Source organism: Juglans microcarpa x Juglans regia, chromosome 3D (assembly GCF_004785595.1).
Source record: "Juglans microcarpa x Juglans regia isolate MS1-56 chromosome 3D, Jm3101_v1.0, whole genome shotgun sequence".
Lineage (NCBI taxonomy): Eukaryota > Viridiplantae > Streptophyta > Magnoliopsida > Fagales > Juglandaceae > Juglans > Juglans microcarpa x Juglans regia.
Window position 1 is genome coordinate 456,301 of NC_054598.1, and position 18,960 is coordinate 475,260.

At 34.6% G+C, this 18,960-nt stretch overlaps 3 protein-coding genes and 1 long non-coding RNA gene across 6 annotated transcripts; 2 read left to right on the top strand and 2 right to left on the bottom strand.

Annotated features, from left to right (window-relative positions):
* On the top strand, nucleotides 1-2,983 carry LOC121254343 (elongation factor 1-gamma-like). Its single transcript, XM_041154336.1, has 8 exons — nucleotides 1-113; nucleotides 207-254; nucleotides 1,061-1,210; nucleotides 1,296-1,356; nucleotides 1,455-1,507; nucleotides 1,589-1,690; nucleotides 1,818-2,331; nucleotides 2,430-2,983. Exons 2-8 carry the CDS (start codon nucleotides 246-248, stop codon nucleotides 2,807-2,809), a joined length of 1,269 nt encoding a protein of 422 aa, XP_041010270.1. The 5' UTR covers nucleotides 1-113; nucleotides 207-245; the 3' UTR covers nucleotides 2,810-2,983.
* Nucleotides 2,984-3,638: 655 nt separating this feature from the next.
* Nucleotides 3,639-9,174, top strand: LOC121254348. Of its 3 annotated transcripts, none has more exons than XR_005938609.1 (4): nucleotides 3,639-3,801; nucleotides 4,610-4,889; nucleotides 5,210-5,288; nucleotides 8,118-9,174. XR_005938609.1 is itself a non-coding variant. In XM_041154346.1 (2 exons), the coding sequence occupies exon 2, from the start codon at nucleotides 4,619-4,621 to the stop codon at nucleotides 4,850-4,852; it is 234 nt and encodes a 77-aa protein (XP_041010280.1). In that variant the 5' UTR covers nucleotides 3,639-3,801; nucleotides 4,610-4,618; the 3' UTR covers nucleotides 4,853-5,156. The 3 variants fall into 3 exon arrangements, 1 of the variants encoding a protein (XP_041010280.1); XR_005938608.1 differs by lacking the exon at nucleotides 8,118-9,174 and adding an exon at nucleotides 5,501-5,629 and having other exon boundaries at nucleotides 5,210-5,389; XM_041154346.1 differs by lacking the exons at nucleotides 5,210-5,288; nucleotides 8,118-9,174 and having other exon boundaries at nucleotides 4,610-5,156.
* On the bottom strand, nucleotides 6,314-13,563 carry LOC121254347 (KH domain-containing protein At1g09660/At1g09670). The gene is made up of 8 exons (XM_041154345.1): nucleotides 13,208-13,563; nucleotides 12,794-12,902; nucleotides 10,706-10,791; nucleotides 10,109-10,248; nucleotides 9,380-9,514; nucleotides 9,177-9,293; nucleotides 7,185-7,328; nucleotides 6,314-6,891 (listed from the first exon to the last, which is right to left on the bottom strand). Exons 2-8 carry the CDS (start codon nucleotides 12,889-12,891, stop codon nucleotides 6,733-6,735), a joined length of 879 nt encoding a protein of 292 aa, XP_041010279.1. The 5' UTR covers nucleotides 12,892-12,902; nucleotides 13,208-13,563; the 3' UTR covers nucleotides 6,314-6,732.
* On the bottom strand, nucleotides 11,119-12,341 carry LOC121254349. The gene is made up of 2 exons (XR_005938610.1): nucleotides 12,070-12,341; nucleotides 11,119-11,640 (listed from the first exon to the last, which is right to left on the bottom strand). It is a non-coding gene; the product is annotated as an uncharacterized LOC121254349 (long non-coding RNA).
* Nucleotides 13,564-18,960: the final 5,397 nt, after the last annotated feature.

Genomic DNA, 18,960 nt, shown 5'->3' on the forward strand with positions numbered 1-18,960 from the left:
TTGTTTCTATCTTTGTTTGATCCCTACTACAAAAAACCCTACTTTGCTTCATATATTTTTTTTTTTTATCTCTCACGCTCGCAGCTGCTCCAGGGATACCCCCACTCACATCAACAGGTCTATCTCTTCCCCCGGAAAATGTTTTCCTTTTGAGTCAAACGCGTCCTTTGATACTGTTAATCTCAATTTTTCTTCTTTCTCTTGGTCAGATCTGAGATCGGTGGGAAACGTTTTTCCGTGAAGCCATGGCTCTGGTGAGTTCAATTTTGCTTCTTTCTAGATTTTATATAATGCATGTCCAGCAAATTATATGCCTGTTATTGGTTTTCTGTGGTTTTTAGTGGTAAGGAGATTGTTGTCTAATGAAATTCTTAGTCTTTTGATTCTGAACTCGTGGGCTCCCTTAGTGAATATTCATAATTCTGATTTCGTTTTCATTAGCCTTGTCACTAGTAGTCAGAGCTTTGGGTCGCGATTCTGATTCCTTCTAGTTCTTTCATATTTCTTTTTATGTTTTCGTTATAGTTATCGTTGTGGAGATTGATTATTACAGTTTTGTTATACCATTGATTATTTCTCTTTTCTTTTTTTTCCGGGGCAATTTGGAACTAAAATCTTAATTTGACCCTAATTGTTTGATTAGATGTTTACTTCGTAGAATATAAGCGCGCTGTTGACGTTTGCCACTGTTGCTAGCATCTCCATTGAGAGTGCTGTTGATGTACCGTTTCAATTAGGCGTTCGTACCACTCTATCACAACCAGACCCTTTGGTGTTATGATACGATTAAAATGAAACTGAGCTCTCTGTGTTAAGTGCCGGCTGCAGCAACTGTTACTAGCATTTACATTGAGTACAATTGGAATTCTTTGTTTGGATTTCCATATAATTGCATTGCTGCTTCTGGTGATTATTGTGAACATCCGTGTGTGTGCATATGCACTTGCAGAACCCCCTTTGAATACACTTGCCCATCAAAACTGATCAATCTTTCTGTTTTCTAATTGAGTATATGGAGTTATCTTCCTCTGCTAATAGGGCTGTTTGATGTACATTCCAGATCTTGCATGCTGGGAAGACAAACAAAAATGCTTACAAGACACTCATTGCTGCGGAGTACACTGGTGTGGAAGTGGAACTAGTCCCAGGTTTCGAGATGGGTGTCTCTAATAAAACTCCTGAATTCCTCAAGATGAACCCTATTGGGAAGGTATACTTCTATGCTGCAGTATTTATAGTGATCTTTACGTTAAGTTTTGTAGATGTTTAAATCATTAAATCTGATATTCTACTAGGTTCCTGTGTTGGAAACACCTGATGGTCCCATATTTGAGAGCAATGCTATAGCACGTTATGGTAATACTGAATACTTTTCTCTCACCCATCTATTAAGTTTGGGGATCCTCTCCAGGTTGTTATATTGGAACTTATGGGATTTGTAATTGTTGCTGCAGTTACTCGCCTGAAGGCTGACAATCCTCTATATGGTTCTTCCCATATTGATTACGTGAGACCATTGTTGTTACTGCCGATTTCCCTCTCTTTTTATGTGTTTTATGCTTATTGTTATATGTGCTTGAATTTTCAGGGCCATATAGAGCAGTGGATTGATTTTGCATCATTGGAAATTGACACTAATCTCGTGTATTGGTTTAGACCTAGAATGGGACATGTTGTACACCTTCCTCCGGTGTGTCATTTTTTTATTCATCACTTTTTGTTATATCTATCTATAATATGCTTAAAATAATCTATTTTCATCATTGTCTCATAACAATGCTCCGCCTTTATTTATTTTTATTTGTATTTTTATGAAGGCCGAGGAAGCTGCAATTTCTGCACTGAAGAGAGCACTTGGTGCTCTAAACACTCATCTTGCTTCCAACACATACCTCGTTGGGCATTCTGTTACCCTGGCCGATATTGTTATGATATGCAACTTATACCTTGGGTTCACCCGGCTCATGACTAAGAGCTTTACGTCTGAGTTCCCTCATGTGGAGAGATACTTCTGGACCTTGGTTCATCAACCAAATTTCAAGAAGATTCTGGGTGAGGTGAAGCAGACCGAGTCTGTTCCACCTGTTCCATCGGCAAAGAAACCTTCTCATCCAAAGGAATCAGCTAAAGCAAAGCCCAAGGATGAACCCAAGAAAGAAGCCAAAAAGGAGGAGCCGGCAACGCCCAAACCAGAAGCTGGTGAGGAGGAGGCCTCAAAGCCCAAGCCTAAGAACCCACTAGATCTGCTGCCCCCAAGTAAGATGATCCTGGATGAGTGGAAGAGGCTTTACTCAAACACAAAAACCAATTTCCGTGAGGTTGCTATTAAAGGTATACCACCATTAGTCAGGGAGTTTCGTTATATGAAATTGCATGTCATTTGCAGTGTGAACAAGTTTATCTAAATCCTCGGTTCATTTTTGCTGCAGGGTTCTGGGACATGTACGATCCTGAGGGATACTCTCTGTGGTTCTGTGATTACAAGTACGATGATGAAAACACTGTTTCCTTTGTAACACTGAATAAGGTCGGGGGATTTCTTCAGAGGATGGATCTAGCTCGCAAATATGCTTTTGGGAAGATGCTAGTGATAGGTTCAGAGCCACCATTCAAGGTGAAGGGGCTGTGGCTTTTCCGTGGGCGAGAAATTCCGCAATTTGTGCTTAATGAGTGCTATGACATGGAGCTCTACGATTGGAGGAAGGTGGATCTCACAGATGAAGCCCAAAAGGAGCGTGTCAATCAGATGATTGAAGATTACGAGCCTTTCGAGGGAGAGCCTCTTCTGGATGCCAAGTGCTTCAAGTGAATGATGATCCCAATCGCTGGATAGAAAGTTGTGCCTTATATTGTGTCGGGTTTTTTTTTTTTTTTTTTTTGTAATCCTGGTAGAGCTTCTCTTCATTTTGTTTGAAACAGACTGGAGTCTGCCAGCCATTTTGGTTTTGAGTGACCTATTATTTATAATCTTGTTTTTGTCGTTTCCATGGGGTGTGGTTTATATGGCAATATAATAGAATCGTCTGGCATTAGATATAATACTTGATGATGGTCTATGAGAAATTGAATTAAAAGGAGTTTTTAAAAAAAGATGACCCTCTTTGTCAAGCAACGGACATTTTGTCTTTATGGTCATGGGTTATATTGATTTATTATTATTATTATTGAAATGGTTTAGCATGTGTATGAAAATTGGGTCTCATTTTTACAGGCATCATTTTTATATTGAGAAATGGTATGCTTCAATTGAAGTTAAGGCACGCAAAATCTTGTTCAGATTAGAACGGTATTCGCTGGTCCTCTTATTGGTTTCTTAAAGAACTTAATATATTGCTAGCGTTGGAATATAAAGTGGCTTAAGGAACAGTAGTGAAATGGTAGGAAAGCAAACAACAGGCATCATATACTTGAGAGAAGAAAGATACTTTATGAGCGGTTTAGATAGTGAGATGAGATATGATGATTTTAGATAAAAATTAAAAATTAAGTAAAATATTATTTTTTAATATTATTATTATTTTTAAATTTAAAAAAATTAAATTATTTATTATATTTTATATAAAATTTTAAAAAAATTATAATAATAAAATGAAATGTGATACTTCTACTATACAAACGAAGACCGTCGGAGGTCCAATACCGCAACAACCTCTCTCCCCATTTTTATTCTCGCGAAACGATACCGCAGCGTAGTTTTCCAAGAGAGACGGTGGAATTTAAAAAGCAAGTCGCTGCGTTTTGCGTTTCCTTGATTTTGTTCGCTTCCTTCCTTCTCTCTCTAAAGTTCGTTTCAACTTTCAGGTTGGTTCCTCAGATCTCTTCCTAAGAAAATATGTATCTGATGCATGTAGGTTTCCGACTTCTTCGTGAACTTCCAAACTTTCATGCTTTTACTCGCCGGGTAAAAATTTAGCCCATCCTAATACATTTGTTTTGAAACTTTTTTCCTTTTTATCGCATTCATCAAATAGTTTTTTTTTTTTTTAATAAAATAAAGAACCCATCTCTGATGAAACGAAAACGAAACGGAGATCGGCGTTTTTCTTTTGTTTCAAATAAAGGAGATGCTAGAAATTTGAATTGTTTTCTTTGTTTTATTGTTTCCACAGATTTCAAATCGTGTTGTAAACATAAAAGTTGATATGAATGGTTTTTTAGGATCATGCAGCGCTATCCAAAAGTACCCGAATTGGGACTTTGGAACCGGAAAACAGTAACGAGGGCTTAAATTTGGTTTCAATTCTTCGGGCAGACTTTGAGCTCGATGTGCTTATTTTGATGGCCACAAAAGCAAGACATTTGGGATCATTGGCATTGAATATAAATTGGCTTCAACGGATTGTTATCAATATTTTGATGAGTTATAAAGAATTAGTATATGGTCTCTAGGATTTGAACTTATAGGTAGCCCATGCTTTTTTTTTCCCCCGGCCGGTAGCCTATGCTTGTTGAAAGGCTCTATTTCAGGCGTCATCTTTGTGGGAATGTGTGCAGTGAATATTTGTGCAGTCTTCCAGCAGCATCTTTGTTACTTATCAAAAAAAAAAAAACTGACAAATCTTTATTGCCAGCCATTGATTAGATTTCTTATTCATTGGGTTTTCTTCAGGCTTTTCTAATGAGTCACCGAATACTGAAAGATGGTACGAAGGCTGAGACTCATGTCACTTCCAGTATCAGCACTGGATCTACTGTGCTAATCGTATTCCTTGTCCTTGTGGTCCTCGTGGTGATCTTTTTGTTCCTTTTCAAGTTCTGGCAAAAGAAGAAAAGAGAGGAGCAGTATGCCCGTCTTTTGAAGTTGTTTGAAGAGGATGATGAGCTTGAACTTGAACTTGGTCTTCGGGATTGACCCAAAACCTTACAATTTTATGTTCATTATAGTTGAGGTGTGTCTCACGTCAACATGCGTTTTTGATTTTGCATGGACAAGACTTTTTTGATCCAGCTTATTATTTGGTTAAAAGGGAATGAAAGATTTTGTGTGTGCATATGAGAATGTATTCATTTTGCTGGCCTCTTTCGTAGTTGGTTGTTTCTTTCTTGAGCTTGTTTTAGTGCTACTGAGTTTTGTTGATCTTGGTTTTAGCAGTACTACAAGGACTGGTCATGTAATTTCAGAGTTTTCAAATTTCTGTAATGGAGTTTGTTTTTTATTCTCTCGTTTTTCAATTATTAACATAGTCATTTGAATTGGGACTTTTTGCAGGGTTAAATGTCTTTATTTATCAGGAAAACTTGTTCCTTTAAAAGCCTTGATTTGGATGTGATATGCATACTCCTATGAGGTAAGAGAATCTTTTCTGGCGTAAACACAATACTTGTTGTGACGATGTATGTAAGTGAATTCTTTTGGTTGGACAATACATGTCTTTATGTTAGATAGGAGGTTAATACCATTTCCCAAAGGCTTGTAGCCTGTTTTGTATAACCCCCAACCTCCAAAATGAAGGTCTAGAGTTCGATGCCCCCTCTCCAAAATAAAAAATATAAAAAAAAGGTTAATACCATTTTGTAAGAAATGTGAGGAGGTCTTGATCAAAAGGTTGTAAAAACGACCTCAAATTTCAGATTACAGATTTGATTGAGCCTCAGTTTTAAGTTCGGGTTCCATCAAATTGTTCATACAGTTCTTTTTTTTTTTCAAGACGTTGAGTAAAGAGTAAGCACATTATGTGGTATATCCATACTTAAATGGAATTCAACCCGGTTAGCACTTATGTCAGGTTGACTGCTACTTGTGTGTTGCAAAGCGTTGACTGCCTTGAACGCTAGCTGCATTTCTTACCAAATATCCCGGGGTTTTACTTCGGCTTCTCAAGCTCTAGATAGTTTCATTCAAGACCCTTGAACTCTTTCCCTGTGATCATTTTGATTTTTCTGGGAGCTTGAGATGTCTTCAGCCTATTTTGATAAAATTTAAACGATATCTATTTAATTCATCATAAGAGATTAGGGATTGAATTGTTGATGTGGCGAACACGTTTGACCAAAGCTCATTTTTCAACAAGGAACATTTTGAATATAACTTACAAATAAAGGAATTAAAGTAATCAAAGCAAGAATATTATGAGGAGCAAATGATATGGAACTTGAAGTTTGAAGGGGCCAAGTTATGGCAGTTGACAGTAAACCCAAATCCGACTTGTACTTCAACCTCTTTATTCTTAGTATAATTGTTTCCCGCCACCAATAATAGGCCAGAGATAAATATATTGCCAGCACTTGAAAAGTGCTGAAATAAGACAACTAGCAAAACCTGTTGGTTCCGAACGAACAGATCAGCATTTGGAATTCACGAAGAGATTCCATATATCAGAATACGTATGTAATTTTTTTTTTTTTTAAATGTCAATATAAAAGAATCTATAAGTACATTTGAGTTATATGACTCAAAATCATCAGGATTTTGTTTTGGGGGAGTAAATTGAATAGGGGGGGGGGCAGTTACAAGTTAAATAATAAAAATAAAAGTCTTCAGCGTTGGAAATTAATGATACATGAAAGAATAGAAATCATTGTAGACACGAAGAGAAGTTTGAAAAATCAATGTAGTAGCAGTTAATCCATCTGTGGTGCCGAACAATCAGAGCCCAAAATTACCTCAGGAGTTCGAGTAGCAGACCAGCATCTCGAGGTTCAGCCATCAGGCTAATAACCAGTAGCATGCTAGTAGTTATTCACCAATTTAAACAGGGTCACATCATCATCATCATCATCATCATTGAATGGTTATCTTCCTGTCTTGGCTCTTTTCATTCCTGTACTGTTGAAGGGAGACATGCTTGGGCTCATGCTTGGGCTCATGCTGGGACTTTCTTCCCTTAGTGTGCCATTCAGCATGGCCAGTTCCCTTAGTTGATGCTTCTTATAGTGATCCAATGATTCATCCTGGAGAGAGAGAGAGAGAGAGAGAGAGAGAGAGAGAGGAATTTCAGTCAAGCGCAAAAAAAGAAAAACATTTTAAACACAAAAGGATTACACAAAAGTAAATCTACAAACTGATGTGGTTTGATATGGTACGTTAGATTGTAAAGTTACTTTTATTGTAAAGTAGATCTAACGGATCCTATAAAACCACGTCAATTTGTGGATTTGTTTTTGTATAATTTCTTTATATATGTAGAATTTCTCGTAAAAAAATGGTCAAGTGAAGATGCAAACAAGCATGTTTCTGAACATACCACAGGCTTCAAAAGGCTTTCTAGTATTGTCACTGCATAATCCAAGCGGGCATTTATAATATCCTCTGGAAATTCCGCCTCAACCAACACATGCAGTGGCTCGTTAAGGTGCTCGTATCCTGGTTTATCCTTCAGTTTCTCTTCCTAACGAAAAACAGAGGCCCATCACGAGAGTGAGAAAAAGTACAAATCCATGAACCCATGAGCATCACGGAAAATGCAAAGCATTACCAGGAACCATAACAATCGAGAACATAACCAATTTCTTTTCACAAAAAGGTTCTCAAAACAATATTAACTTCCTCGTTTGTGATGTGATGACTTATTAATTGCAATCAACTTCATTAGTCATTCAAAAGCGATATAGCAAGTAATAATAAAAAATGCATTTTATTAAGAGTCCAACTCACTCAAACAGAGCTAGTAGAACTTAATGAAGCAATCAATGCATACAGAAAATCTTTAAAAAAAAAAAAGGAAGAAGATCAGAATATCACAAATATTTGATCAATCAGTGTCATACAAAAGAGAAAAGCATTATGATTCTCCTAACCTATAAGATGGTTTCAATTTCACGTCCATCACCCGCCAAACCCACCCTTCCTTTCTCTTATATATGATTGACCACTTCGTTTGAAGACTGGCACTCAACTAACAACAGCAAGAAGGCAAGTCTAAAACCATTATTCTTTTATTGATTTATTAGTAAATGGTAGTCACCTGGAGGCAATATCTTTCCAGTAAACGTGTATTTTTCCCATTGAATAAGCAAGGAAAAAAAATTGTATAAAAACAAATAAAAATAGTGTCCAGCTAAAGCTCTCTTAGATTCAAAATTAAAGCATAAGCTCCAAAGATTAAGATGTTCATAAGATTCTTTTACACGTATATTTACTCAAATAAGGTTTATCTTTTCCTTTTGGTCCATTGAAGGTCTATCAGAACAGTACACTACACAACTGTAGGTGGCCATTTCCCATCTGGCATTCCACCATTCCCTAATAAGATTCTATCATCCAGGTCTGATGCAACTTAGAGGTGCAAAGTGGTCGAGGAATGTTAACTGATCGATGATACTGGGTCTGACCGATATTTACTAGTTTTTTCTAAAGATTTTGGTTGGCAGTCTTTTTCATATAAATTTCATGCCCAGACATTATGAACATGGGTTGCTCTTCTATGATTTGTTTGATGCTTTCTTGAATTCAAAATTTTAAGTTGGAAGTAATGTTGGGGAGTTTCAATCAAAAGTAATGTTGGGGAGTTAAACCACAAGCATTAACCCCATTTGGATAGTAAAAGTGTTTCATCTCATCTCATTTCATCATTACAACTTTCTCAAATTTCCACATAAATTATAATAAACAACTCAACTTTTTAAATCCCAAAACAATAATAATATTAAAAAATAATATTCTAACAATATTTTATTCAACTTTTAACTTTCATCTCATCTCAACTCACTATCCAAACAGCACCTAAGTGTTTAACCACTTGAATAATACAAGTTTTAACACCCTCCCCCCAAAAATAAAGACAAAAAAGAAACGAATGAATCCAAAAGATTGACTATAAAACTAAAATGAAAATACATATATCACTGACTATCAAGTGATAATAGCTCCCGCATTTAGGTATAATTTTGAGAGCATTGGGTATTTTGACACAGATATTCAAACCGAAAATTGACCCGTAAGGTACGCAAGAAAGAATGGAATGGATCACAAAGGATGACCCACTTACAACCATTTGAACAGAGAACAAAACTCAATATATAGCTACATGGAATCTATAAGGAAGCAACAGGCAAGTTCAGACAGACAAAAAATGTTTAGACAGATAAAGTTCCATATTACATTGCCAACTATCTATTAACACTCGACCGAATTCCACTGTTACTCAACAAGTAAGTTGCTTTACCAAACTAGTAGTGAGAGGAAAGAAAAGGTGGGGAAAGGAGGAGAAGAATGGGAAAAAAACACTTCATGATACCTTTACAGAATCCTTAACAGAGCCCCTTCCTCTTATGTACACCCTGCATTCTGTCATGGCTTCAACTCTTTTCAGTGAGTTTCCACGCGGTCCCAGAATTCGGCCAACAAAATTATACTGCCAAACTTTATTTTAGGAACTGCTACATACTGGAAAGTGACAATAAAAGTTAAAATCAACTCCAAGGGGACATGGTAACTTACACTTGGATATTTTTCCACGGGAACATCAAGTCTAATAACTCTCTTCACGATAGGAGTGGCTGGAACTCCCTGCAACCCAGGCCAACCCATTGGAGGAGTTTGAAATGGGGCCATTCTTTGACTATGTCCATTTTCCTGCAGGAAGAAAATTGACATAAAAAAAAGTTCACATGATTTTACCACAAATCACAATCTTAAATCCCAAGCTCTCTTTCTACCATGTTTCATGAAAGCTCAGCCAGTTGCTTCCCCATAACAGAGTATCTTATTCAGTTGAGGTGCTAACAAATGAAAGTAAATAATTTTTTTATAAGTGGATGAAAACTAAATAAATGAATCAAAACAGATAGACAAGTTGAAAGCACACAAATTTGATAGTCTCTGAATTTAACCGAGGGCATGATTTTGAATAAATAACAAAACTAATTTACTAGTCAATTCGTGTAATTAAGCTGAGGCTTTACTCGCTAGTATTTAGGGGAGGCTTTATGCTTTTGAGCATACACATTCTTGAACTCAAAACAAAGAAGGCTAGATACTTAAAAAAAAAATGAATGCCAGTGGTATTAGCATGCAACTAAATGTGAAGTTAAACATCAACTGAATAATATCATAAAAAGAGGCTGCCTCAAAACCCAAGTTCTGCTTATGCCATGAATGAAGCATCAACTAAACGTAAAATGTCCCAACAATATAAACATCCATCACATCAATAAGCTAGAGAATTACCTCCACTTGCATTGCTGGCCATCCTTCTAAATCCATTGTTCTACCATTAGGGGGCTGACCTAACGACCTGAGTGGGCTCTCATGCTCAAGTCTTTCATGATCTACAAGACTTTGATTGAAGCCGGAAACCCGTCTGATTTCTGTGGTAGGATGAAAGAACAAATGAAGTTGAGTACATAAAAAATGCCCAAAACCTTTGATGGATGGTTTACATGTTGAAAATAACATTTTAAGCCAAATCAGCTCCCAAACAAAATTTTTTTTCGTAGTTTCAAGTAAATGAGAAGAGCATATGCACTTAAGTTTTTGGTGGGCACAGTACATTTCAGTATTCCCAACCTTATCTTCATCTTTGAAAGGTAAAGGAGAAAGCTGCAGTAAGCCAAAAATATTTTATACGATAGTACTTTTACAAGTGAACCCATGCTGAGGACAATTTGAAATGAAAAGGATGAATGTATACTACCATGCTTACACCCTAATAATTTATGATATCAAACTGCTTTTCAAAGGAGACGACAGAAGATGTGATGATGCAAACAACAACTGAAGAATGGAGCATACATTGTAGCAATGATAGATAGCAGATTCACCGACCTTGATTTAGAAGTCTGCTACACAGGGGAAGAACTTGTAAAAATGGTCCCAACTTTTGCTTCTCCGCCAGTAATTCAGCCAAGTATCTGCCATTGTCATATGAATGAACACATCCATCACGTCCTATCATACTCCCACAATGTAACAGCATGATTTTTTTTATTGGCACCGGGTGTCTAGGAACAGTGTCCCGACTAATCTCGGGGGTGCACTGGCCCTTGGCAAGGAGTTTCCCGCAAGTGCATCTCGGGTAATTCAAGGGGAAAATCCCCCAAATCCAATGGCCCCTAGAGATTGTTTGCACCCAAGCGGATTTGAACCTTAGACCTAGGGGAAGCATACCCCAAGCCCAAGGCCTTTACCACTTGAGCCAACCCCTAGGAGTTAATGTAACAGCATGATTAATTGAAGCAAAGTAAATAAAGATAATCACAAGATCTTTGGCAGCATAAACATGAGTCTTCATTTTGTCCAAGACTAGAGAAAATAAAACATGGCCCAAACATTTTTCACTTAATTTGCTAAATTGAACAAACCAAAACAATGACTAAATGAAAGAAAAAAATAAATAACATAGCTGAACTCATTGCGCACACTCCTAATACGGGTTGCACCCGCAATAGATGATTCTAAGCATTCCAACCAGTGGATTGCTCAAGCAAATATCTTCATGATGGCCAATCATAGGTCCAACCATTTTACCATTCCTCAAATTTTTCTTTATCTCCAGCGCTATTTCTGTTGTTTTTGGGTGATTTTCTTGGGGACCCCACACTCTTCTTTTGTATTTCTCATTCCATTAGTAATAATCATCTTTCCCATTAAAGAAAAAAGAAAAAGAAAGATATGGCACAACAGCAGCAATATAAAGAGCAAGTCACCAGTAATGGTCATGAAATTTGAGCAGGCAGCTTTAATCAAAATCTTAAAATCACCTAAAAATTCAGCTTCCTTTTCTTTTATGTTAGTTCATCTCCTTTTTTTTTATTGTTTGCCAGATCAGCAATTAAATGCTCAGTGGGTTAGCATGAAAGACAGGTTTCATATCCAGTGCCACGCCAATGAGGCTCTTCCACCAATGTTATGTTGCATTTGTCTTCAGAATGCATCCTTTTCAAATGAAAATAATAAGTTGAGTATTCGGTTTCGTTCACAACTTGTCTATTAGTTTGTTGAACTTTCATGGAAGTACAAAAACGCAATTGATTTAATTTTTCTTTCCTTCAACCAAAAACAATTTTTTTACAAGTGGCTAATAGCAATAACTAAAAGAATTAAGTTGAGAAAATAAAGTTATTCGAGAACAAAGGACCAATCTTGAAGAGAAGCTTGGAAACTAAATTTGCAGGCAAGCTTAAAATCACCTAAAAATTCAGCTTCCTTTTCTTTTATGTTAGTTCATCTCCTTTTTTTTTATTGTTTGCCAGATCAGCAATTAAATGCTCAGTGGGTTAGCATGAAAGACAGGTTTCATATCCAGTGCCACGCCAATGAGGCTCTTCCACCAATGTTATGTTGCATTTGTCTTCAGAATGCATCCTTTTCAAATGAAAATAATAAGTTGAGTATTCGGTTTCGTTCACAACTTGTCTATTAGTTTGTTGAACTTTCATGGAAGTACAAAAACGCAATTGATTTAATTTTTCTTTCCTTCAACCAAAAACAATTTTTTTACAAGTGGCTAATAGCAATAACTAAAAGAATTAAGTTGAGAAAATAAAGTTATTCGAGAACAAAGGACCAATCTTGAAGAGAAGCTTGGAAACTAAATTTGCAGGCAAGCTTCCAAACAGGTTTACCTCCTGCATATTATTTCCTTTAATTGTAGAATTGTTAGAAGATTTTTAAAAATTATAACTAAGCATGAAAACAGTACACCAAAAATACAACAGGATAATCACACAGAAATTGGATCAAAACACACATAATTGAATAGATTACGCAATTATAAAGCTAATAAATAAATAAAAACCATTAAACACCATCTTATTAATGTATCGATGAAATTTCACTAAAACAAATACGATGAAGATAACAAATCCAAGAGGAATAGCACGGAAAACATAGGGTTCTGAGTGTTGAACGAACCTGCCTCGATCTGAAGGGAGGGAAGAAGACCTGATGGGAGAAGGGACTCCAGGAGGAGGATACTGGAAGTAACTCCCATGTGGGATTCTATCTCCCATCACACAAAGACCTACTGCATGGTTCAAGACCAAGCAAGAAAACCCAGTTAATCAAAAACACAAAACCCAGTAAGCCAAAAACGAACACAACAATTATGTAAATAAAAACGAGTGGCACAAGAAAAAATGAAAAAAAAAAAAACAAACAAAGATGCAAATTCAATCGATAAGAGTAAAACCCAGTAAGAAAAAATACCCAAAAACCAACTTATACACGAAACTCCAATTACTAGCACAAAATCCAGTAGACAATCGATATTTACAATAATCAGCAGTGAGAAACAAGAAACGCTTGGTATACGCGAGACCCACTTACTGGATGAAACTTGGAAGCACGGAGAGAGAGAGAGAGAGAGAGAGACTCGAGTCTATTCAGCCCCAGTGCCCCTTATATTGAGTAGTGGGGAGTGAATGAATGGGGGCAGGCAGACTGGGGAAAGACAAAAGACCTATTAAAAATAGGATTCAGTTTTGGATCCTTTGCTCTGATGTTTATGTATTTACTCAATCAATATCACCCCCTCGTTGAACCTTTTTTTTCCCCCACAAATAAGTAATTTCCTTTTTCTTTGAGAAAACCAAAACAAAGGACATCGAAACTGAATTTTCGGTGGTCTTTATCGGATGATGTTGCCCTGTTAAATATCCCGGTCTTGCCCCCACAAACATCAGCAGTCAAATGAAATTCATTTCCATTGGCATCTCGATTATTCGAAAAACATGGGACAATTTGGAAAGTAAAAAGATAATCATTTCCAGTAAATTGTGGTAAATATGCATGTGAAGTGATAGACACGAATACTATTGCTGGTATTTATTGGTGAGGTGTGATGAAATCATGATAAGAAGCCACGATTCAAATAGTATATTAATTTCAATGTCGGTTTAACTTTGACCAGCATAGTTTTATCATCTAGACTTGTGGTGAGAAATATAATTTATAATTTTATAATTTATAATTTAAATAATAAATTATATTATTAAAAAATTATTTATTATTTAGCAATTATATGTTAAAAGTACTTTAAACATATTATATTTGTTCATAAAAATGTGTTATAAGGTAGAAATGATCATTATTTTATTTTTTTAAAAGTTATGACCATATTTTTAAAAATATAAAATTATAATTATATAAAAGTTATATGAATATTTTTATTTATTGATAATTTTTTAAAAATTTGAATTACATTCCGCATAATCCAAAAAAGCATGTTTAGATATGTTTTTTTCTCAAATGTATTTTTAAGACTACTAATATAATCTCAAACATGCCAGGTTAGAATTCAAGAAAATGGAGACTATTTTACTCAAAAAATAAAATGGATAATATTATATCGAGATTTGTAATAAATACAGATAATTTTATATGGACCAAAGCTGCAAGTTATCATAATCTTACCAACACAATAGCGCCAATCGCTCAGCTAAACTCTATTTTCTATTTTCTATTTTCTATTTTCTATTTTCTATTTTCTATCACTCGAAAAAAATAAAATAAAATAAAATAAAATAAAAAAGAAGTTTTGTTTTAGGCGAAATAGTATAATAATTTGGTGTAACTGTAATTGCATGGCTGTGCCAGGTAGGGGCTTGTGAGGGCAGTAAATTACATAGAGTGGTCAAGACATGTGACAATAAGAGCCATGGTGGACCTTAGACAGACAGACATGTGGCGTGTGGAGATTATGGGTAAATAATTAAATGGGACTTGCTTAGGTTTGGTTGGGCTTTTTAGTACTTTTAATTTGTGGCCATGTTTTTCACCAGCTGTAAACTCTTTAATACTTATCCTGCCCTGCACGGTGCTATCGTGGGTAGTGTACGACAGTGGGTCTTGATATATATATATTTTTTTAACGATGTTATGATATTTTTTAAATATTTAAAATAATTTTAAAAATACATGAAAAATAAGAAAGTACGCTTATCGGGAGATTTCTTGGGAGGATTAATTCTCGATAGCTGTAGACTGTAATGAACGAGTTACTTTCGGTTTAATTTATAAATCTCACATACATATATATAATATGTATCTATGCTAGAAAACTGCTCCGGTACGTTAGTCCCGAGGTATACCTGATAGAATGATTTAAATAAAAAAAAATCAACAGTTTATTTGACTGGAAAAAAAATACAATATTAAAGAAATATAAAAAAATTAAGATTAAAAAATTATAAACTTTAGCAAAGTATGAACATTGGTCTGCATCCATATTAGATTATCTATTTACTATCTATATAATAATAAAATATGATTAATTTAATAATTTTTTTATTTTTATTTTTATCACATTTTATAGTTATACAAATTAAAATATTAATAATAATTATATTCTAATCAAATTAATAATATTCAATATTAATATTAACATTAATTATATTCTATTAAGAGTCTTTTGGTAAAACACGATCCTTCATTAGATTCTATAAGGGAGCTACGCGTCAAATGGTCAATAATTTTAATAGTCTTTTGGTAAAACATTACTTAACGGGAAAAAAAGAAAAATTAACGGAAAAATAATAAAAATTACTATTCACAGTTAGATAGTTGTTTATTATAATAGAGTAGATATATATATATATATATATATTAAGAATCTTGGTTATATTTATACATATCAACTTATTGGATTTATCTTATCAGATCATGGATTAGGTTAGATAAATTTTTCATGTGCAAACATATAAAAATTTGTTAATTAGGACAGGTCAAATATGGATAATACTACTCTCACCGCTCCATTCTATCTTTGTGATTTTTTATTTTAATTTTTAATTTTTGTTACTTAATGATTAAGGAAGTTTTTTTTAATAATGTTGTATTTTTTTATTTTTTTTTTAAATATTTAAAAGTGTTAAAAGATACATGTATGAAAAAGTAAAAAAAATAAATAAATAAATAAAAATCTTATAACTAACGGAAGCTGGAAGCTAGGAGCGGTGACTGTAGCATGATCCATCAAATATTTAACTTAGCTCCATCAATATTACATAGAACAAGTTGAAAGGATCGTGTTTAAGTTAACCTAATATCATATGTTTATGAAACAATCTACATGAGTTCATTAAGTTGAGTTGTGTCACTTGTTTGTTTATTTAAATTAGTAGTATTATGGTCAAGAAATTTGACTCGTTTAATAAAAGAAATATCCATATAATTATACCCCGTGACTTGGTACACCATATATATATATATATATATATATATATATATATATATATATCTCCTTTATTTTAGAAGAGGCTATGTTGATTGAATAGTGAGATCTATAGTAATGAATAGTGTTATTTTTTTACGCTTTTCATTCCTTCTTCGTTTATTCATTTAATTTTGGTTTAAAGAGAGAGAGAGATAAATAGTTGCTGTGAGAAATAGATTACCGCAGGAGAGAGATGCAACGCGTGGAGGAGATCGGTGGTGGCTAGATTGATCGCCGGCGTGAAGGGAACTCGTCGGTGGTAGTGGTGAGGCTAGGTGGCCGCATATGGCGATGCAACTAGAAAGAAATGAGAAAAATCCATTTCGGTTGGATTACCGCATGGGAGAGAAAGGGTTGCGCGTGGGGAAGATTGGAGGTGGCTGGGTTGTCGCCAACGTGAGGGGGACTCGCCGGTGGTGGCGGTGAGGCTGGGTGGCCGCGTACGGCAGCGCAACTAGAGAGAAATAGGAAAAATTCATTTCGGTTGAGTTACCGCAAGGGAGAGAGAGGGCTGCGCGTGGGGGAGATCGGTAGTAGCTGGGTTGGTGGCCGGCGTGAGGGGGACTCTCCGGTGGTGGCGGTGAGGCTTGCCAGCGCATGGCGACGCCAGGTTGGACTGAAGTAGGATGGGGTATGGGGGAAGAATCGAGTCATAGGAGAGAGAAAGAAAGTGAGGGAAAAAAAATACTATAATATTTATCACTATTATATATAAAAATAAAATAAAATCATTAAAATATTTATCACTATCATGTAAAAAGTAAATTCTTTAAAGTAGATCTCAAATATACAAAATCTTTTTAAAGATATTATGCATATTTTACACATTTTAAAATTATATAAATAAATTCTCTTATTAAATTTTAGAGATACAATTATAAGACTGTAATATTTATCACTATAATAAATAATTTCTCTTGTTAAAATTTATATATAAATAATTTCTCTTATTAAAACACTGATTTAAACTAATTTAAAATTTAAATAATTTAAATATAAATAACATATTATACATAAGCTATCAAATTTAATTTATAAAATACTAATCTTCCATCATTAAATAAATGATGAAATTTTACTAAATATTTTTAAGAAATTAAAACCATATAAATACTTAGAGTTTTAACATAATTATAATATGGTAATATTCTTAATTAACTAAATTAGGCAAACGTGTATGGGGAAGGAGAGAGAGGGAGAAAGGAAAAGTGGGGGAAAATGATGGTTTTTGAGTTTTAAATCCCAACCCTTCATCTTAAATTTTCAGATTTAATCTAACGGTATAAGTTTAAATATTGATTTAAAGTAACATAAAATAGATAATTAAAATATAAATATTATATCATACACTTAAAATTAACTTTAATTTATAAAATACTAATTTTTCATCATTAAATAAAAGATAAAGTTTTACTGAACATTTTTAAGAGAATAATATTATATCATATACTTAAAATCAACTTTAATTTATAAAATACAAATTTTTCATCATTAAATAAATGATGAAGTTTTACTGAACATTTTTAAGAGAAAAAAACTATCTAGTTAATTTGAATTTTTAATATAATTTAAATTTCATAACAAATGATGAACATAAATAAATAGTAATTTTATTCTTATGCATTAGACTATTTTAATATTTGAAGACATTTTATTTTTTTCTTCAATTTGGCAGATGCGGCAAACTTTGCACGTTTATGTGAACAGTGACTTTTTTATGGTTTTAATTACATCTTTGTCCATCTCTGTCGCTTTTTATCTTGCACATTTGTGTGCCATTTTCTGCCATTTTTGTTGCAATTGTAATGTAAAGTTTAGTCCTTTCCTCATCCAATGAATGTGTGGACACATCAACAGGGTCCAAAAGCTTCCCATTTCGAGCAAATTGCAGTGTCCATGATATCAGATTGGCCCTCTCAAACTCTGACAGAGAACAATTGTGAGACGGAGAGATAGAGATAGAGATAAAAATAGAGACAGAGACTTGCTGGCATGCAAAAAATCAACAATACCAAGGACAATAGAATGGGCAACGACGAAAAGGAAAACACAAATAAGTAAGAGAGGGGTAACGGATAGAGAGAGAGAGACCGAGGGAGGGAAGATAGAGATGGTTGGAGAGGGAGATGTAGAGAGAGGAGCTTACTGGCATGAGGTGGCGCGACTGTTATGGAGTGTATATTGGAGTTGGACGAACAGGGAGATGATGGTGGCATCGCGGTATCTCTGGGTTCAACCACTATCACCTGCATCGATATCCAATCCAGAGGTCGTAGCCCACGACTACACCCAAGCCCCATTTCCCTCAACCAGTTTCATTGCCAATGACCAAACGAGCACCATCCAGCCAAATGCCCTTGCATCATAAATCCGAAATATACTATATCAGTGCCAAACAACCCACAAGACCAAAAAAAAAAAAAAAAAAAAAAAAAAAAAAAAAAAAAAAAGTGCAAGTCCCTCCATGCGCACAACCTACACTTTAATCTTTATTCCATGCAAGGCCCCAATGCTCACTACCTCCCACAGCTGTAAATTCTTTAATACTTAACCTGTCCTGCACGATGCTATCGTGGATAGTGTACGACAGTAGTCTCGATATTTTATTTATTTATTTAATGATTAAAAAAATATTTTTTAATGATGTTAAGATTTTTTAAAAATATTTAAAATAATTTTAAAAATACATGAAAAAAAAGGGAAGTACGCTTATCGGGAGATTTCTTGGGAGGAATTCAGACTGTAATACCACCTATTGTGGATAAGTAAGATGAAGAGTGTTTGATAAATAAAAAATAAAAACTATCCAAATCAACTAGACATATATACTTAATGAACGAGTTACTTTCGGTTTAATTTATAAATC